Here is a 22,016-nt window from a genome sequence, read left to right as displayed (position 1 = left end):
AATTTTTGAGATCCAGCCATATCACGCATGGGTGGTGTGAACAGGAAAAAAGGTGTAGTTTTCTAAAATTAGTACTTAATTTATCAAAAACCACTGTGGAAATCTAGAATTGAATAAAATTATCCATTTTACTGCCTGGAGAAGGCCCCCAAAAGGAACAAAAATGCCTGCTTCAAACTTGATCCCAAATACTAGGAAAAAATTCTTTCTGATTGGCAGTCTGCCCACATGAAAAAGGACACTTTCTGGGCTAGTGAGACCGAACCAATTGAAATTAAATAAGCTCCTAAAATTTTTCTTCTTATATTTGAGGAAACTGAAATGTTACTATTTCTAAAGAACAACTGATACGATGGGAATTTTTTTTCCTAAAACAATGAATATGAAGACAGATAAATGCTCAGTTTTTAGGCTCCATCTCTCATTCCAAAAAAAATGTGAGAGTAATGATTACTTCTGATAATATCACGACAACTTTAAAACTTAAAACTAAAATATCAGAAGAAAAACAAAGTACTTTCTAGCTTTTCTTCGTTTATTTTAGATGGCAAGCAGTCGTGGGTAGGTTTAGATTTAGGATCTTTTCTAAAAGCGTTTCACTTCTATGAGCATTTTAATATGAATTAGGCTGTTGGCTCTTCACGAACCATGCCCTATTAAGATAAAAGATGTACAAAAGTTCTTTACCAAAGAGAATTTCCCCTTCTCTGAATAGGAACCTTGACTTTTACCGTTTAAAGTTTCTACAAGTTAAAGCAGGAGGATGCTAACAAACTGGGTCTCTCTCCAACTAAGTTTTTAGCCCCTAAAAGAAGAGTACGGTGTTTTTACCCTCAGAAACTCCCCCGCATCAAGCATGAGGGAGGGAACAGGAGCTCTGCACTTACCTCTCTCTTTATTCCAAAGTTGTCAACCTCTTACACCCATTTTTCCCACTGTAAGTGTAAAAGGAAGAAAATTCTGGTCTTTACAAGTTCTATTTGGAGAGGGGGTGTCTTAAAAAGGGCTTGACACTCTGGGTAAAGGAAGTTCAAGAGAAAACTACACTTGGCTCTGAGAAATACCTCTGGAGCTGTGGAAATACTTTGGAAAATGAGAACTGAAAACTCAGAGTCCCGTGAAAATTCACTACAGAAATCACAAACTGCTGAATGTAACAATTCTTTGGGGGAATGTTAAGAGTCAAATCTGCAGGCTGGTGGACCTGGGGCCAAAACTGAATTGGCTCAAGTGACTGTGGCAGGAGCCAACATGGCAGGAAGACCATTGTATCATTTATAGTTGATTTCAAAGGACATGGCACCAATCCACGTAATTTATGAACAAGACTGTTTTTAATATAGGGAGCTTATTGCATTTCTAAATATGCAACACAGCTGGAAACAAAGGAACAATCAGAAGCATGAAAATATATTTGTCTCCAAGAATATATGGACACTAAGAATTAAAGCTTCCATTTTTTTTAAAGGAGAAAGAAACTCATTTTTCCCTAATGCTGATGGTAATTTGGGCTCAGAAGCCCTAGTTGTCATGACTCCATAAGCCTATTCTTGAAAGTATGCTATGTAAGGTTGATGGAGAGAACATTTGATCGCGTCTACTTCTCCACCTCCGTTCTTCTCCCGCTGGAAGTGAATGCCAATTAAATCCTCTACGGTCTCCTCATCCATCATGTCAAGGTCTCCCATGCCAGTCAGAAGCACCGTCCTCTTAGATATTCCTGAAAATACCTAGAAAAAAAAGTAAAAAAGATAAATAGAATATTTTCTAAGAGCTTTGAATTGCAAAACTTTACACTAATCAGCTCTGCTTAATATTTTGGGGTTACCTTAGGAAAGACAAGGAGCCTCAGAAAAATTTTTCAAGAAACAGCATATCAGAGTCAGATCTGAGTTTCAGAAAGACAACTCTGGTGACACCAGACAAACAGAGGAAAGGAGGGCAACTGTACTGACAGCCAGACCAGTTACAGAGGGAGTCGGGGTGGAGGTGACAAGATTGAGTTGCCAAATGAATGTCTGAGCTGAAGTCACAAGGAGTTAAGCATGAGTTCTAGCTTTGAGGCTGGTGGACGAGGGAGGTGGTGGTGCCATTTAAGACCTGAGTAGGAACAGAACAAGGGAGCCGTCTTGGGGTAAACATAGTGAGTTCTGAGTAAATGGGCAGGAAAAATTATTTTTAATGCCCAATGGTAGGAGACACACAAGAGAAATGTAGCTATGTATCCACATACAGAAACAAAGACTGTGCTGTTATCCGAGAAATTTTAGTTTTAAAAAGTGCACCATAAATTAAATAAGGTACAGTTTTACATTAAAATATTCTTTTAAAAGACAAACTCATTTTGTGCCAAGCAGATGTGAAGAAACAATTTGATATTCCTCACTAATAAGATTCAAACAGTAACAGACTCACAACTTTTTCTTTATTTTTTTGTGGCATGGTGTCAAGCAGGAAGTTCCCAAAACAAAACAGATGACCTTACCTGGAACTTTTTCAGGTGTGTTTCCATGTACGGAGAAACAGCAACCCTATGGCAGTCTTGATTTATATAAAGAGGAAAGTCTTTGTTTTTCAAAATCCTCTCAGCAACTAGGAGTAAATTTTTTTAAAATTATTTCATTTATATCCTAAACATTTTAAACTAAGTTAAAACTTCCTTCAAGCAGGAAAATATCACAACGGTAAGTTGAGTGATTAATTTTTAAGACATCGTCATTCACTTTAAAGACTTCACAGCACAATAATGAGGTTGAAATAGATCCTTGTCTCTTGAACTATCCACTGCAGTCAATCAAGGCACAGAGGGTTTCAATGTTCCCAGACAGACCCGCCTGAGCCAGCTACATAAAATGCAATTACGATCTGCAAAAAGAAACCCACCCTTCCTAAAAAGACTGTTTCCCAGTTTCTAAAGAAGTGTGAAGAAAAACTATGATTAGAATACTATACACATTATATTTTTTGCTATGTATGTATATACACATATATAATAAATTATTATATCACTATAACTATAGTGTGTGTGTTTATGTATGTGTTCGTTATCCTGTACCTAATACAAGATACTTAGTAAACTAATACAATGATGTTAACCAAAAGGATGGGGGAAGTGTTGAATGTTGTCCAGAAAAAGTGAAAGCAAATAATAAAAATTCATCAGTCTTCTCCGAAACAAAGAATAATCAGATTTATGTTTAGCAGCATTTTCCTCCTAAAGGGGAAAAGGGTTATGTGTCAAGATAGCATAAAATTTCACAGAAACAGTTCTGAAGAACATCCAATCAGTTTGCTTTTCTCCTCTCTCCCCAGCTCCCACGGGATGAGCAGTATATACAGTGCCTAAGAGTGCAGGCCCCCGCTTGCAGGGATGTGGGGAAACTGCAACCCCAGTAGAGTGTTCGTGGGAATGCGAAATGGGGCAGCCGCCGTGGATAACAGTATGACGGCTTCTTAAAACATTAAACACAGAATGACCTTATGATCTAGCAATTCCAGAAAGATCTAACCGTAACTAACTACATAGTAGGAGAAAGGGAAAAAAGTCTCGATTTTTACTAAATTAGTTGCTCTTCTCTGTCATTTCAATTTTCCTATAAAGCATGGATTATTTTGTTATTAAAAAAACATAATCAGTCAATGTTTTCTAACTGTACAGTTACAAACCCCAGAGAAGCCCTAAGAACTACAATAAGATATTTTTACATTGAGAATCATTTGAACAAATTAACAGAAGCAGTTGTAGAATCCTCTAGTTTTTATCGTAAGAATGTAAGCTTTCCTAAGGTGCTTTGGTAAAAGTCCATTTCTACCTTAAAAACAGAACAGATGTCTAGCTATTCTTTCCCAGGAAAACCCTTGTCTTCCCTGTTATCAATTTTCTCTGCCTAAGAGACCCCTGATAGTCTTAATAGGTGCGATAAAACACACAGTTTAATATGCATATTTATTTAACAAATATAAGTATATAAATGTGAATTTATCTGCCACCACCGACTGTGTGATCTTGGGTTAGTTACCCACCTCCCAAGGCCTGCTTCCTCATCAATAAAATGAGTATAAGACCTACCTCCAGAGCTTGCTGCAGATCAGAGGAGACAGATGTATGGAACACCTGGCTCCACGCCTAGCACATGAAGAAAACACACTAACATGTATGTGCTTGTTATCTGTAATACTACCATTCTCAGCATTCATGAAAATCATTTTCAGGACTCGACTGTTTTATAATGCTTTTAAAAATCCCCTAGTATGCAGTGTAAGAATTTCTGTAGAAAATGACTATTTTTAGAAATGGCAGAGCATAATTTAAATGGAAGAGTATTTCTTATTAACATTCTAAAACTGGGACTACCTCCACTTTCCACAAATGTGATGACAGCACTTCCGGCCTGCTCGTCGTACTCCACGCACTCCACTTCTCCGCCTCCATTTCGGGACTTACAAAAGCTCAGTTCTAGCTTGTCTCTCATCAGGTCTGCAGGCAACTCATCAGGAATTTCAGTAACGGTGATCTTCACTTTAGACACTTCTACATGAACCTGGGAAATCATTTCATATTCAGAGATATGGATGAGAACAGCATCCATGCTTAACAGAATTCTGAAAAGCTTTAATCACCATGTTACCTGGAATCTGACGCCTGATTTTAAGGAAACTGGTGTGGCCATGACCTCCACGGCTATGTCCTTTATGTGCACATGGTGTTTCCTCATTCTGATCACATTTTGGGCAACTGAAAAATAATTTGGAAAGTATTCATTTCCAATATTTCAATATATGTTTACCCTTCCAGCTTACGAGCAAATTATCCTAAACATTTTCGATTTTCTTTAATTTTAAAGGATCTAATTTTTAAACTTTTCTTAGCCTTTCCAAGTGATAATGGTCTTGCCACACAAGCAGGACACATTAGTGTCAAAATACGTCAGCAAAGATTACAATGTAGAAATTCTCATTCAGTTCTACATTAATCCCTTAAGAGATAAGTCTGATAAATTCTTCAGAAACTCACATATCATTTCAGTACAGTCACACGCCCTCCCTTTCCACGGCTGACAGAATCACCAGAGAATTCCCTTAGGACAGTAAAGCACAGCCAGAAACTTCTTCCATGTGAGTGAGCTGGAAAAACCTAAGTCGATCAGTGTCATTCTGATAATCAACCTTATTCATCATTTGCCACTCCTTTTTAATATGTTACAAGCACCACATTTCCTTTGTCTTCCTTTCCCAAGACTACATATTGAAGACCACATAGGGTTCAATATCAAAGAGTAAATCTCTATTTTTTGCCATACTTAATTAGAAATTCAACCTTCACTAAAATGTTTTTGAAATCATTCATTAAAAAGTTGATACCGATCACAAGACTATCATGTTCAATTTATCCATACAAATAGGACAGGCTTAGTGATTATGCCAAAAATCATGAGATCTGTACACAGAAACTGTATGTCTGTTTAAAGAGCATGTGAGTGTTTACTTTTAATTGTGTGACATGAGAGGTTATAACACTTCAGTTGTCAATATTTGGAGATGCCTGCTGTAATTTGTCATGAAGATAAGATATACCCACTCTTGGTCTTGGAAACCTCACATGTGTTTATGACAATCAGCTAGCAAACCACAGCTGGGGGAAGAGAGAAACTGGGTTAGAAGACAGGGCGTTGTCCTGAGAATTCACAATCATTGTACCATGTGATTTTATAACTTGAATTATGACTTTTTTTGTTAATGACAACAGGCAACAATAACAGAAAATACCAGTGAAATAATACGTAGATGATACTCTTTCCCTTCCATTCCCCACACCCAAACCTCCAACATCGGGTGATCTGACAGCAACCACTTGTGTTTGGACTTCTGGGACCATCAAAAGCCAAATCCTATTAACTGTATAAACTGAAAATTGCCCCAGCAGAGCAGGACCTCAGAGCCACACCCACAGTGGAAGCAAAGTTTCTGACCAGGATCCCATTCTTGGCATTCCCAGGAAATCCCTGTGCAGAATCCCTGATTCCCAAATCCTCACTTCGGTCTTTCTGGTTAATCCCAATAACCGGGCCAACTGCCTGCACAGCTCTTGGTCTCCTGCTCCGCCCTCAGCTGTAGGGATGGACCCGGGGTGAACAAACAGTATGGGTAGATACAGACATGCTAGAAAACCATTGCTTTTTTTAAAAAATTGGGGTAAAACTGACATACAACATTATATTAGTTTCAGGTGTACAACATCATAATTCGCTAATTGTACATACTGCAAATTAATCACCCTAAGTCCAGTTACCATTGCCACCATTCAAAGTTACAGAAACATTTTTTTCTGATGAGAACTTTTAATATTGACTCTCTTGACAACTTTCAAATATGTAATAAAATATTACTGACCATAGTTGTCACGCTGTGGTGCCGTTACACCTTCACGACTTAATTATTTTATATGCGGTTGTACTTCTTGAGAAAGAAACAATCACTTTCTTTCTAACACTTATTTTCAGGCTATTGTGATGGACCAGAAATCAGAAGACATGAATTACAATAACAGATTCTCAGCATCTGAGCACTTGAAGGGCTTGTAGAGACCCATAATCTGACACATGGCAGCCTGCTCAGAGGAATGTTCATTCAGGAGAAAGTCAGTCAGGGTTTGGATCTCCGCTCTGCAATTTGTTAGCTGTATGGACCTTGAGCAAGTTCCTCATCTTCTTTAATCTTCAGTTTCCTTACTTGAAAAAGTCCTAACATGGCAATAATGACAGCTAACGTTTCCTGTTTATTATATGTCAGACATTGTGCTAAGTATGTTGTCAGCACTTCTCATGTAATACTCAATACAACCCCATGAGGTAGGTATGACCTCAAAGCCTGTCCTAAAAATTGGAGGTTTATAAAGAACCCAAACAAATCACACTTCTAGAGAGGAGCAAAGATAGCACTCAAAACCAGATGCTCCTCATTAAGGTGCCCCCAGCATGGCAGACTTAGTCAACCCCACATCTCTGACTCCTGGGCCCTGTCCGCTCATTGGTCACGTGCTCTTTGGTAAACTCACTTAAACACCTGAGAATCTGTTTCCCTGGCTAGAAAATGCAAACAGTAACTCTCCAATAGTATTGCTTTCATAGACTCATGAGAGTATAAAATGAGATAATGTCTGTGAGAAATGTGCAGGGCTCTGCATCCTTAAACCATTATTTCTAGGACAATCATTTGGAGATTAGAAAGATGCTGGGATTGCACATCACAGCCCTTGGGCTTGAGTCTCAGGGTCACTGTATTGTGAATGAGTGATCGTATTCAAATCATTTAACATCTCAGAGTCAGTTGTCTCCTATCTGAAATGGGGATAATCATACCTGCCTCGGAGTCTCACTATAAGGATGAGATGAAATAGTATGTTTAAAATTGTAAAACAGTAGCCAAAGATCTATGAAAGCTCTTTGTAAGTGCAGGTGCCTCCCAGAGGTAACTTGGTCATATCACTGAACATGTCATACCTTCTTCTTCTTCAAAGGTGATAAGCGCTTCTCCCTTTTGTAGCTCGTAAGGAACTGGCGAGCTCACTTGAAATGAACAGGAGATATTTAAAAACTGGCTCTCGTTCTCAGGATTCTCTAAAGATGTGAATTTCATCTTTGTTTCCGGAATGTCCTCTTTAATCTAGTTCAAACAAAAACGTTTGATTAAAATCAAGAAAAACATAAGTCCTTCCAGTGATAATGTGATCTGATCATCCCATAATTCATTCTCCACTGATTGCAGAACCCCACAGAACGCTGTGGTGTGATTCAATAACTTTAGTAATTGTTTCTGCCCAGACAAGTACTCAGTAGTATAATCAGATGCTGATCCTTTAATCTTATTGCACAGATGAAATTGTAAGTATATAAACTCTTACTTTTTCTGATCAATATTTAAACTGGTCAATATAGTGTGGTGCTTGCTTCTAAAGACTACATCGTTCCTACACTTAAGCACCTTTTAAACAACTGTGCCAATAACAGGCTTGCTCACATGGAAGTCATCAGACAGGATGTTCACTCTTACTGCATAGAGATATGAAATTACCCCACAGAGTGGGGAGTACACTACAGGTAATCAAACCCCCAAAATTTTATCCAGAAAGAAAGACTCCTTAATTATAGTAATTTAAAGTTTCTCAAATGGAATTCCTCCCTTCAACTTTTCAACCATTACCACGACATGGGTTTATAAAAATGTAAAGGGACACTATCCACGTGATTTATAATCTGGAGGATAAAGTTAAGTGGTTATACTTAGCTGCTTAAAATCATTGGAATAACAGACCTATGCAACTACACAAAAGTGCTGAGTCTGGTGTCTACTTCCAAAGGTTATTTACATGCTGAAATGAGAGGTGTTATCACAAAAAAATTAGTCATATTCACTGAGTCATCTGAGCTAATCTCATATTCACTATATGTCTCCGTGTGACTTCAGGAGAATTTCTGATTACCGTAACTCCCATTTCCAAACAATCTGTAATGTCTGAGAAAAGCCAAAGTGTTGCTCAATGATATGGAGCAATCTAGTATACACACAGACCTCGTTTTATCGTGCTTCACTTTACTGCACTTTGCAGGTATTGCATATTTTACAAACTGAACGTAAGACCCTCCACCAGCAAAAAGGTTACGATCCACTGATGGTCCGGATGATGGTTAGCCTTTTTCAGCAATATAGTATTTTTAACTAAGGTATTAGATTGTTTTTTTGGACATAATGCTACTGCACTCTTAGTAACAGAGTACAGTACAGAATAAGCATAACTTTTACAAGTGCTGAGAAACCAAAAAATTCACGTGGCTCACGTACACTGCAATGTTCGCTTTACTGCGGTGCTCTGGAGCTGAACCCACAGTACCTCTGAGGTGGGCCTATACCTGGAAAAGTCCAGAGTGCTTGGAGTGAGAGTGCCTCACTCCAGTCCTGAGCACAGTGTGGCAGAAAGCCATTCACTCATGCCCTCTGGACCACAGCTTCAGTCCTCTGTAAAGTGGATCAGCTGAGCTGGCCAGTTTCTCAAGGCCCTTTGAATTCTAAGAGTAAATGGTTCTGGCTTAACACTTCCCTAAGTCCCACAGACACAGGAAACCTCACTTCCTGATATTCACATCCTACCGCCCATATCAGAAACAGAGAGTGGCAATTCTTTAACAATTTAAATCATGTAAAGAAACAATGAGGAGCTGTTATAAGGGGAAAAGGGTGAAATTTATGTCAAATTCAAATACAGGAAAATTTAGGAGAGACTAATGGTGAAGACAGACATCCATTTTTTTAAAACTGTGCAACTCATTTAAATTACTGTAGCACTTTGAATGAGAACAAAAAAGAAACCAAAACCAAGATTTTGTCCAAAAGTGATTGATAATGATCATTTTTTTGTTTTTGAAATTTTTATTAATGTATATATAAATATAAAAGTGCATTATCATAAGTGTATAGCAAGATGAAATTTTACAAAGTGCTCTCACACACGTGTGACCAAGCACACAGATCAAAAACAAAACACAACCAACACTCCACAGGCCTCTTGGGTTCCCTTCTAGTTCCTACCACGCTAACTTCTAATACCCTGCTTTTGTGCTATATTTAAATGGAAGCATATGGTGTGTCCTCTTTTATCTTTTTTGTGTTCATGAAATTCATCCATGTTGTTATGTGTAGTTGTAATGTGTTCATTCTCAGTACTATGTAGTATTTCATTGTGTGAGTACATCCCAAATTATTAATTCACTCAACTACGGGGAAACACTGGACTGTTTTAACTTTGGGACTATTACAAACAGTGCTGCAGTGGATGACCATAATGTTTTTAAAAATTAATTTTATGTAATAAAATCACTTTTTCTGAAAAATGATATTAAAAATGTGATATGTAAAATAAGTAAAGGGTACCTGAGCATGCCCGGTGATCTCCTGTAACTCCTCTTTAAGCTTTTGGATCTGCACCTTTAAGTCGATATTTTCCTTTAACATGTCATCAAGTAATTTCTAGAAATATATACATATATATATCAAATAGCATCAAAAATTTAAACAGCCCTGACCTCATTTTTCTAAAGGAATTAAAGGAGCTAAACTTTTCTCACCCTGAACACAGCAAAGACATTAGATAGTTCCAAAAAAAAATACAATAACGTGAATCATAAACTTGTTGAATGTTTTACATCATGTCCTACCACTCCCAAATATTATTATCGCCATTTTACAGACAAGGAAACTGCCTTTCACACAGAAATATTCACTCAGAAATCTTCACAGAAGAGCAAAGACTGAGACCCAGGTCTTCTGAGTCCAAGGCCAGTGTTCTATCAACTCCTTTCCTCTATATCTGTGACTAAGGCATGATTTTTAAATTGCATGTATGTCACTCTGGAGCAATTTTTTAAATCTGTTATTTTTTCTTTTGCTGCCCTCACATGCCAGGCACAAGGTCTAGGGTAAATGGATTAAGCTACCCTCCCTTCCCTCCTGGGTCTGATCAGATCATTGTTAACTAAGCTCGTAAACGTCTAGGTGCAAATCAGAGAAATAAGGGAGGGGGTATAAAAGCAGCCATGTTGTAAGTTCTGTGAAAGACAAAATAGAAATATGGTTTTTTTCTTGTAAGGCTAGAAAAATGAAAGTAAAAATATTTTGAAAACCCTAATATACTCCCAAAGTCTAGGTAATTTTGGATAAAGATATATGAAACATGATTCACTGCAAAACTAATGTATATAAATTAATCTTCAAGAATACCCAGTAATTTTTCCATTTTTACCTTAGTTTGTTTATCTTCCATTAAGTCTTCATCTAGCCAATCCTCCTTAAAAACTTGTTTTTCATTGTTTTCGTCAGCTGCCATGATTCCCTAATATAAGAAATTTTTAATATTTATAAGCTGTATAAACAAACTCAATAAGAAAGAAATAACAACTCTGACACTTCTACAGAAGACACATCTGTTCTTTGTGATACCTTTTCTCCTATCATCTAAGTCTTTATTATCACATGGCTTATATCCGAACAAAGTCTGTATTTCGAATAACTTTACACCTATAAATATATAAAAGTGTTCTAAAAATCCTTTGCTTTTCAACACAGTAATCGAAAATGGTAGGTATTAACATTCCTCTGCAGTTAACAGCTCAATCATAACATCAAGTTCCATTTTAAAAGACTACTCTTTTGGTCTTCTAGCCATTTCTAGGATGGAGACAGGGAAAGTAAAAGAGAGCTATGTATGGTGTCAGAAAGCAAAGAAGTGCTCAGCGAATGATGAGGACCAAGGAAGTTCTCACTGGCCCAAAGTGTAAGTTAAGCATTAAAGTAAATAATGACAGTAATGATTAAATCCAGAGTACAGTTAAAAAAAAACAAAACACAACTATGAGTCCATATTCATGTAAGTAAATAAATTGAAATCTGGGGGGAAAAAAGATCTTTTCATGGGTTTCAAAATACTTCCCCACAAAATACTTATTAATTTCAAAGGGGAGAAGACTTTACAGTGGAAAAGCCAGGCAGACGCCACCACAGTGAAATAATCAAAGCCAGTGATGAGGTCAATCAGATCGAGAGCCATCCGATGGGGTGCAATGAAAAACAGCAGGACTTGTATGATATTGCTGCCAAAGATACATGACCTGAATATAAGCATGAAGAATAATTACATAAATTTCAAAAGTTTCAAGTTCATAAAAGCCAAGGAAAGACTAAGAAGTTGTGCCAGACAAAAGGATACTAAAGAGACATCACAATTAAATGCACTATACTATTCTGAACTGGGTCTCTTTGTTATACAGTATATTAATGGCACAACTGGCCACGTGTGAATTGGATCCAAGAATTAGATGGCAGTAATGTTCAATATTAATTCCCCGATTGTGATCACTATATTGTGGTTATATAGAGAATACTTCTTTTTTGGTAGGAAATACATATTCAAGAATTCCAGGGTAATGAGTAATGAATCTGGAAAAATTCTCAAATCAGTCAGAAAAAAAGTCATACTTGCTACTTGTCTGTAAGTTTGAGATGGGTTCAAATTGTTCTTCAAGGTCTATCCCAAAGTTCCCCACAAGTTCTTGAGGTCTTTTCTGATTCTCCCAAAGGATGGTATGTCTCCCTCTTTCACCTCTTTTGGGGAGCTTTGTTTGTGTACCTGTGTCATTTTCCATGACCAGATAGATGGTCACGACCTTGAGGCCAGGGACCATGTCCACCCCTCCTCGCACCCACCCAGGGCAATATACAGGTTTACCCACTGAAAACACTCACAATTTATAGAATTATGCAGGTTCTTGATTCAAGTATTTGTTCTGCCCAGGAATTCCAGGCATATGAAATCCTCATTACATTTGCAGAAAGCAGAAACTGTAATATTATTTAAATGCTTTTTAAAGTCAATATTCTTAAAAACTTGTAATAAAGGCTCTCAATATATTTAACTCATATAAATGGCCCACTACATTTTTATCCCCAGAACTTCTTACGACATATTTGATACCTGGACACGCTCCCTCTTTGTATGAGTGGATGTGCAGTGCAGCCTTCATTTTGTGCAATCAGAGGGATGGCCCCCTTAAAGATGTTTTCACCCTAATCCCCAGAATCTGTGAATATGTTGTTATTGCTAAAGAGAATTAAGGTTGTAAACTGAAGTACGGTTGCTAATCAATTGTCTTTAAAATAGGGGTATCATCCTGGATTATCAGTGGGGCCCAATGTAATCACCACAGTTCTTTGAAAGAGGAAGGCAGAAGAGCAAAGTCAGGGTGAGATGCGACAAGGGCAGAATGGTCAGAGAGAGGTAACGCTGGCTCTGAAGATGGAGAAAGGGGAGCACTGAGCCAAGGAAGGTGGGGAGGCTAAAGAAGCAGAAAAAGGCAAAAGAACAGATTTATGCCAGTAGCCTACAAAAAGTAAAGCAGCCCTGCAGACACACTGATTTTAGCCCAGTGAGGCCAGGTTGAGCTTTTAACTTAAGATCATAAATGCATGGTTTTTAAGCTATTAAGTCCGTGGTGATGTTATTCAGGCAAATGAAAAAGCAATACAAATGGCCTCCAGCCACCTACTCCCTATTCCCTTAATATTCTCTTTATCATTGGAGTGCCAGCCTGAGAAAATCAAATCTTCCCATATGCATGCCTGGTAGCAAAAAGAAAGAACAAGGGCTGGAAGGGAAGAAAGTGGTGGTTAGTGAAATGGTGATACACCTAAACAGCTATTTATAAACTTATGTGTGTGGTGGAAAAGGGTATAAGGAGGATAAATGCTAATGGAAATAAAATACAATTTTAAAAACTTATGTGTGTTTTGCAGACAGGGAAACATCATATTCCCCTTCAGATATCTCTTTCAGGAACATGCTACATATTCTGAAAAGTGAGGCACGACTGTCAAACCCTGCGCCTGCCAGAGTAAACATTAAGGAATCAGTTTTTCTAGAAACTATCTGGAGAAGCACCGCAGGAACAGTGGGGAAGCACAAAGCATTTTAAGTTTCAATTCCCGGAAAGAAGCGAAACAAACTAAGGAGACGGGGTCAGAGACCAGGAAGGTAAAGAGAAGGTAAAGTGAGCTCGGAGGCAGGCGCGCCCCCTCGTTGACGCGCCACAGCGACCGAGGAAGCGACCCGGGAAGCGGACAGCTCTGGGGAGCAGGGAGCGCAGGGGTGCGGGGAGCCGCAGAGCCGCCGCCCGGGCGCTCCCAGCCCGTCGCTCCTCGCGCACGCGGTTCCCGGCCCCACGGCACCCGCCTCCCTCCACTGTCCGGGCCTCTAGCCTGGGACTGCCAGGCGCAGAGGTGGCAGAGGGGGTTTGGACGGCCCCACTCACCTACCTCGGACCCCTGAGCGCAGCGCCACCAGACCAAAGCGCCCCGCCTTCCCGGAAACTCCGTGCAGCTGCAGCGTTGGGGGCGGGGAGGAGCCCGCACGCGCGTCTCCGGAACCCCTGGGATCCCCGGAGGACCTGGACCTCGGAGGTTGCTGTTGCCTTATCCCGACTGGGAGTCGCTCAGATGAACGGTTTGGCTCCTTAAAAAGAGAAAAAGTCTGCTCAAATGGTTATTTTCTCTAAAACTATCCAGAACACCGAATTTACTGTCTGTAATGATTAATCACTAACAAGTTGTCACAATTTTCACTTTCGGTTTTAGAAAGGTCGTTGTTTTTGTTTTGAAGAAATGTCTCACAAAAGTATTCCTGAAGTTTCCATGAACACTAATTACAGAACACGTTTCTAAAAAACACGTGTGTGTGTGTGTGTCCTGGAGTGGTCAATTGACACGTCAAGTCAAAGCAGGAGTCTCTGCAGATTGTAACTTTTATTGTAATTATTGTAATTTATTGGTCATTATAACCTTAATCTGCAAATTTTCATAACCAGCACATCTTTCATCTTTTTGGAGTGTTTTTTCAATGTCCCTGGGGCACAGGAGATGGGAAAGGGGTGATTTCTGTGACCTCTATCCCCTGAAAGTTTTCTTTTAATCTTTTGTTGTGAGGCTTGTAAATAAACATTTCTCTAGGTGTGATCTTTTCCTTTGAACATAAAAACATCTGGCTTATTTCAAGAAAGTCAGTGTTTCTTAATCCTACACACAGAACCACCCCATAGCTGTCCTTGCTCATAAATACATGGGGGAGGGGAGATGCGTCAGAATGATTTCCGGGCATAACTTCTAGTTTATAATGCTATGTAATCATATATAATAACCAATGCAGTGGTCTAAAGTAGCAGGTTAACAAAAGTCAAGTTTCTGTATATATAAAAAAAAAAAAGACAGGAATTACAGTGGCTTTTCTGAGTGAAAAAAAAATTTAACTGATGTATGAGAAGGACTTTTGTGCTTATCAGCCCAGTTAGGAAATACAAAAAATTCGTGTTGAGAATTACTACCATTCTACCTTAGAATTTCAGAGAGCATGAACTGTAGAGTTTATCTAGTTCAATCTCGTTTCTTCCTTTGTCTTATTTCTGTTTTTATAAGAAGATTATAAGCAGCAGGACCACGGCCAGAATAGGACTGATCTAGTCCTGACTGGTATCCCATTAAAGGACAAAGGATACAGGTAGTAGGGAAGCCATTAGCCACCTACACGCTAAAGCTGAGCCATGTGTAACAGCTTACTGTCAACTCAGCTTCAGACCCAGTACTTTGCAAAGCGCTCGGTAGAGGAATAGTCAACTTCGGGGCATATTATCATTAACAACTGTAATTGCTGGCATCCACGGAGAACTCTTGGGAATTTTACAAACCTTTTATTTTGCCAACCACTATATGAGATACAAGTTTATCCACATTTGGCATAAGAGGTCACCGAGGTTTAAAGAGATGACCCCAAGTTAGGCAATTAACGTGATGACGTTGATACCAGACTTTACTCTCAACCATGAAATCAGCATCTCTAGACTGTGCCAGGTGGTGTGTAGAGAAGAAGGAGCATGGCCAATACGATCAGGAAAGGCTGCACACTGGATTCACGTTGAGGTTCCCAAGTGCACATCAGCACATTAAGAGTTTTGAGAAGTATTGCAGGAAAAAATTAGAACGCATTATGAAGATTAAGTTTATTCAAATTAATTTGACCATTAAATCACTTTTTCATGGTACAGCTATTAAATATTGAAGAGTGTCCAGTGGGGTATTTGCATAATCTTTACTAATGATGGGGTTCAGGACATATTACCCCAAAATATGGCACCTTAGCATCTTGAATATTTTAAGCTGAAGGAGTTTGAGAAGACAGTAGAAGAATATCATTCTGACCTTTCCCCCACCACTACCCTTCTCCTATGAAACTGGCCATAAAACCCTCCTGTGTGAGGTGCTCTCCCTGAACCCAAAGGAAAGGAGCAGTCTCACCTCCAAAGACAAGTGGACGCTGAGAAGGGTAACTTTCTAACAGAACTTGCTACTTTTCTCCACTTTATTACACTCACCTCATACTCCTTAATGTATATTTCTCCAAGACTGTCCACTCTTCAGCAAACCTAGCATGAAATAGCTCCAACCATTTCTTTGGCTCTTCATTTCCTTAGGAAGGCTACTGTATCACGTAAAACTTAAATAAATTTGTACACTTTTCTCCTGTTAATCTGTCTTTGTCAGTTTAATTTTTAGTTTAGTTTCAGACCCAGCCAGAACCCTATGAAGATAGAGGAAAACTTTTTTCTACCATATACTATATTGTCCTGCTTCCTAATATAAAAGTCATTAGTTAAGGAATGCCTATCACATGCTCAATAAATATTATGTTGCACATGAAATGCTGTGGACATCTCATGTAAATCTACAATGCCATCATACGAAATATATACATGCTACCCATTTCTCTCCCCCACCAGATTGCAGTGAGCTCCCTACAAATTCCCACATGCACAAACACATCAATGTTGGATACAGTACAATGTATGCTGGGAAGAGGTGGGGTACCAGTAGTAGCAAAACACAAAAGAAAAAGTAGTCCCCTCTCTCTCAGGAAATTAGGGAAAGATTCCTACACAGAAGAGGTGAAGATTCAGTTGACTCTTAGAGGAGGTGGGTTGAAACAAAAGGGGACTGAATACTTCTGGTAAAGCTCTCTAAGATAAAGTGATCAGAGGATAAACCCAATTGTTTGGCTTGAGCTTAAAGTCACAAGACAGAAAAACCTCAAAGAATCTTGACATTCTTTTCTTGGAATGCTTAAAGAGAATGTGGCCTTGGGATGCTGGAAAAATCAAAATATTAAATTCTGATTGTGTTATCATCAAAATTCCAGATTAGAAAGAATCAGACAAAGCCCCAAATAAATCAATGTAACTTCCAGGAAGCTCAGCTGTTGAGAGAACCTGCATAAATATACTGAAAACAACTAAAGAAATATTACTGGGTTGGCCAAAGAATCTGTTTAGTTTTTCCATAAAATTAAAGGCTCATTTTTTATTTTCACCAATAACTTTATCGATTTGGATACTTTGTATGGCTATCTCCTGGGTGGCATAATATTGATTGTTCTCAATGTCTCAGTTTGATTGCTCTCAACTTCAGCTGGTCCACTGGACTGTGGAGCCTCATCCAAGGAGAAGTATGCAGCAAGAAGCTTCACAAAATTTGACACATTCAATCAGTCACAGCACCTTCTCCATACACTGCACAAATCTTTTTTCGCATTTCAGTTGCATTTTTACCATTTCTGGAAATAATAAAGCATAAATTAAAAATGTTGCTTATTTTTTTCCATCCTCAAATGGCTATACAAAAATTCACCGATTTTGATAAGTTTTTGCATGCTGATATGACAGCTGTCACACTACAATCTAACAAAATTATTTCAGATGAAGTTAAAGACGACTAAGTGCTACTAGAGCCATCGTACAGAAGAAAGGGGAAAAAAAAAACACTTTTTGGCCAACCCTAGAAGAAATGCATTTGCTTGACTGTCTTTGGTTTTTGGTTTGAGAATTTGTGATTTATCTTTACTTAAAGGCTGTATGACGAGTTCCAGAAATTACCAACAACAAAGATTTGGGTTGGTGATTGAATAAGTGTTTTCTGACTATTTCCCTTGTTTGAATAGTCCTCCGCAAGTGGGGTCAAATCATTGCGACAGGGAAGTTCACTGATCTCAGGATGTTAAAACCATGTCAGGCAAAAAAGCTCAACTTGTTTTTCAAAATTAAGTTTGTTTTCTAATTGGTCTTATAGAACCTAGTTCTACGTAGGGACATAATTTCTACTAAGATATATCTCTATATAGTATATATGATTTCTACTGTTTTCTCTTGCACCGTGTGCCAGTTACAAAAGAAAGAAAACGTGGAGAAAGGACAGCCTGTAGACCAGCACTTGTCAGACATTAATGTCCCAAGAATCAGACGGGGATCTGCTCAACAGGCAGATCCCGACTCCATAGGCCTAGGGTGAAGGTTCTCCATTTCAAACATAGCTAAGTGATGTGCTGGTTCTGGTCCTGGACTGTACTTGAGGGAGCAAGGCCATAGACTGACCAGTTCACTAAAAGAGCAGGGAGTGGCCAGAAATGGTCATTCCAATGGACAGGTACTGTGTACTGCGTGACACTTTGTCCTGGATTAGTAAAGGGGCACTCTTCCCATTGCCCAGCTGGCGGGTGTGTCCCCAGACAGAAGGCATGTCTGGGTGCCACAGCAGAAAGAGCAACAGCTGTTCCCGTCTTCCACACCATCTCCAACAGAGAACAATTGTCCCTTGCTTGCAGCTAAGCTACCATGACAGCAACTCTGAAATGTAAAGGAAGGAATAAACCACGAGGGTAAATAGGTCAAAATGATTAAAAAAGTAGAAAGAGGAAGTAAGGAGAAACCATCAAAAAAAAAAAAAAGACTAGTATATCTGGGAACCTTGAAAGGAATATTCTTTTCTCTTTCATTAATTATTCATTTCAGTTTATTTTAAATAGTTTGCCCTAGGGTACAGTGTAACCAGATAGAATGATCTCACACACAGTGCTCATTTTAATAAACATAATATCTGCATGGGGCAGTGTGATGATATTGGATACATAAAGCCAAAGGTAATTTATCCCTCTCAGTGCTTAAACTGCTCCAAAGAAATTATAAATAAAAACAGGCTTTGCCCCCAGTAAAAATAAAACAAAAAAGTGTCCTTCAGATCTTATTACTTGGTGACTCTATGAATTGGACTGGACACATTATTGCCTTTTGGGAGGATGACCTCAGCTGTTTTTCAACCCCTTGAAGAATAAAAACTCTAATTCGGTACCAAAACTCGAAGCAAAGTTTCCTCAAGTGGGTGAACAAGGGCTGGTAGGTTGGTTGTCTTAGGAACCGCAATATCTTAAAATAACAGGACATCTGGGCTCGGTCTGCTCCGACCCTCACCAGGAATGTGAACTTGGGAATAGGCAGGGATGCTGGCACATAATAGGCGCACAGGAAATGTGAGTTCGGATCGTCCTTCCCTTTACCTTTCGGAAGCTCAGTCTCCTCAAATGTAGAATGAAGACAGTAATGTTTACTTAATAACGATAATGTACTTTGTGAGGATTAAGTGAGCTGATGTACATAAAAAAGCTTCTTGAACAGTAAATGCAAAGTAAAATAATATTACCAATGTGAATATTGTCTTATGGTTTTAAGCTTCAGTTAGAAGAGTTTATGTTCAGAGGTGACTTAAGATAGGAGAAAATAACTAGATAATTTAAATAAAAGTTTAAAATCTCATGGGAGTTGCCAAACACTTGCTTAGAACCACACTGGCTATATTATTTTATGAACTCTACATAAAAGGGACAGGTCACATTTTTGTGGCATTTTTAAAATCTAATCTCTATTATACTACCCTGAAGATACTCCAAGCAATACTGCAGTTTACCCTGTTCTCCGTAGAATTCATTTCTATGGTCACTAACATGTTCTGCTTCCCTCCTAGGGACAATGTGACCAGATGGCCCAGGTTTGTTAAGACTCCATTCCAAGCATTCTATCCAGTTTTATTCACGTGTCACAGCCAGTGTCTCTTTTTGTCCCCACCCTCTTGCATTAAAATTCATAGTTGATGGTTTCCTTATGTCACAAGTGTATGTTTGTGATATACAAGGTCTGTGCAGAAAAAGTCCAGCCATTGTTAATATAACGAAAATGGTTTGCATGACATCGATGTAATAACCTGGCATCAAGTGGACTGGAATGAACATGTGTGAATAATGACAACTTCACCATTCTAGTCAGTGGGGGCAGTAGATACTGTTGAGTGAGCATGTGTACTCTGTGGCCATCACATTCAAAATGACTGAGCAAGTAGAGCAAAGAATCTACATCAAATTTTGTGTGAAGCTTGAGCATTCATTCCTTTGCAGAAACTGTTGGGATGATTCAGAAGACCACAGCTATAAGCAACTAACTGGTGATTGGCAGCTTCATCACAACAGTGCTTCCACTCACGCACCATGTCTTATGCGGAGTCTTTTGGGGAAACATGAAATCACCCAGGTGACTCACCCCTGCTACAGCCCAGATTTGGCACCCTGTGACTTTTGGCTTTTCTTCAAACCAAAATCAACTTTGAAAGGGAAGAAATTTCAGACCATGAATGAGATTCAGGAAAATACAATGGGACAGCTGATGGCAACTGAAGAACTGTGTGAGGTCCCAAGGTACCAAATTTGAAAGGGACCGAGGCATCATTATCCTATGTACAATGTTTATTATATCTTGTATCTTCTTCAATAAATGTCTCTATCTTTTATATTACATGATTGGATACCTTCTGGACAGATCTTGTAGTCTTTCCTGTAAGTCAGCCTTCAGTCCCCACTCAGATCATCTGATCTGGGCCTTAAGAACCAAAAAAACACCAAGCTACCTGTATAACCACCAGTTCTATAGGTGGCACCAACACTGAGAAATAAGGGGGAACCAAAATAGGTGACTATTTCACTCAGACTTTATTAATGCAGTTTCACTCAGCTCTTATTAATGCAGATTTACTTCAAATCTATACTAACCTAATAATAATACTAATCACTCAGAAACAATCAGTAATAACATGGCACAAGAGAACTGGGCAATAACAAACCCAGGTCCCAGAGTCTCAGTCTGTGGGTCCAGGAGACAGCTTGGTGAGCAAGGGAGCTTCAGCATCCTGCAAGGAAGAATGTCCAGAGCCAGATGGGCAGCAGGGCAGATGAAGTCTTCAGTCCAGCAGGTCAGAGGCTCCAGCAGTCAATGCCAAAGGGAGATCAGCGTGGCAGGAGCAGCACTCTGTGTGTGGAGCTTAGCTGTATCAGCAGTGGTCTAGCACCTGCCTCAGTTATACCCTGGGAGGTGGTGTACTCCAGCTTTCTGGGTCTCTTGATAAGCATCTTGGCACCCTCGATGGTGAGTGGGGAATGTGCCCAGGAGCCTGTATACGGGTGGTCCTGCTCTGCAGATATGGCTGTTCTGATCACGTGTGCAGATATCTTAGGTGTGTCTCCTTGCTAGATGTGTCTGCTCTGACTTAGATAGGTTCCCTCTTGAACCAAAGGGTCACAGATGGCTGGCAGCCATCTTGTTTGACCTGAGTGACTCTACTTTGTTTTATATACTTTATGCTATCTTTACTGTACCAATGCATTTTATTGGTACCGCTCCCCACACCTTTCCACAGAACTCTTCATGATGGCTAGTTATCATCTAGAATTTACCCTGCTAATATTTCCGTCTGTCTTTTCATCTTACACACTCTTGTGAGATTATTCTTGTAAAACTGCCACATCCATCACATCATTCCACACCTTAAGCATTTGCAGATGACATCTAAGATTACCTACAGCCCAAACTCCAGACTGCAAAGCCTACCCTTACCGTGCTCCCAACCCCCAACTGTTACCGAATAGGTTGACTACAACTTGTCTTTTTTATTTTATCATCCATTACACCCCTTCTTTGTATCCAGCTAGATTAGTCAGCTACCTCACTCCAGAAGTCTTATCGACAAATTGGACTTCTTCTCACACTCATCGTTTTCCTTTCCTCTCCTTTCTATTATTTCCATCATACAGTTGCACAAATGAACTTCCAAGAAACACATATCATACTGTAAATGGAGTGGTGATATTCAAAATGAATCATCAGAAAGGCTCTAGCCAGAGTGCTGGAGTAGTGTCCTAAAGAATTTTTTCTGGGCCCGGCATTAATCCTGCAGATACTGGATCCTAGGAAGGTGGGCGGGGGAAGGGAGCAGCGAGCTGCTGGTGGAGGGGTATTGGTGAGTGTTTGGAATTCCTGGTGGAGATGCAGGTATGGCCATGGCAGTGGCAGCACTGGAGAGGGTGTAGGGAAAGACTACAACCAATTCGCACAAAAGTATTTCATTTTTAACATTCAGTATGAACACCCAGGACAAAATGGCTGAACACCAGTGGCAGACTTTACTGATGCAGCTCCAGGCTCAAGTTAAACTCCTTATCCAATCACCTCAGAAGCCGTGCCCATGACACTCACTAGGCACATTTACAGCCTTTCACTGTT

The 22,016-nt window shown here is 39.3% G+C and overlaps 1 protein-coding gene across 3 annotated transcripts; it reads right to left on the bottom strand.

Moving 5' to 3' along the window:
* Positions 1 to 1,389: 1,389 nt before the first annotated feature.
* Positions 1,390 to 14,131, bottom strand: NMI (N-myc and STAT interactor). 3 transcript variants are annotated; one of them, XM_037141158.2, is made up of 8 exons: positions 13,854 to 14,131; positions 10,793 to 10,882; positions 9,925 to 10,020; positions 7,500 to 7,662; positions 4,629 to 4,735; positions 4,355 to 4,541; positions 2,486 to 2,592; positions 1,390 to 1,730 (listed from the first exon to the last, which is right to left on the bottom strand). In XM_037141158.2, the coding sequence occupies exons 2-8, from the start codon at positions 10,874 to 10,876 to the stop codon at positions 1,545 to 1,547; spliced, it is 930 nt and encodes a 309-aa protein (XP_036997053.2). In that variant the 5' UTR covers positions 10,877 to 10,882; positions 13,854 to 14,131; the 3' UTR covers positions 1,390 to 1,544. The 3 variants fall into 3 exon arrangements, with proteins under 3 accessions (XP_036997053.2, XP_036997052.2, XP_036997054.2); XM_037141157.2 differs by having other exon boundaries at positions 13,858 to 14,130; XM_037141159.2 differs by lacking the exon at positions 13,854 to 14,131 and adding an exon at positions 12,292 to 12,368.
* Between the last annotated feature and the right edge of the window lie 7,885 nt (positions 14,132 to 22,016).

This window comes from Artibeus jamaicensis, unplaced genomic scaffold (assembly GCF_021234435.1).
Source record: "Artibeus jamaicensis isolate MK-2021 breed Jamaican fruit bat unplaced genomic scaffold, CSHL_Jam_final contig_1832, whole genome shotgun sequence".
Taxonomy (NCBI): Eukaryota; Metazoa; Chordata; class Mammalia; order Chiroptera; family Phyllostomidae; genus Artibeus; species Artibeus jamaicensis.
This window is presented reverse-complemented; position numbering and strand designations above follow the sequence as displayed.

Coding starts and splice junctions, on each gene's coding strand:
- NMI (XM_037141158.2), bottom strand. CDS start 10,876: ATGGCAGCTGACGAAAACAATGAAAAACAAGTTTTTAAGGAGGATTGG. Junction 7,663..9,924: donor AGATCACCGGGCATGCTCAG/GTACCCTTTACT, acceptor TGTTTGAACTAG/ATTAAAGAGGACATTCCGGA. Junction 2,593..4,354: donor CACATTTGTGGAAAGTGGAG/GTAGTCCCAGTT, acceptor ATTTACTCCTAG/TTGCTGAGAGGATTTTGAAA.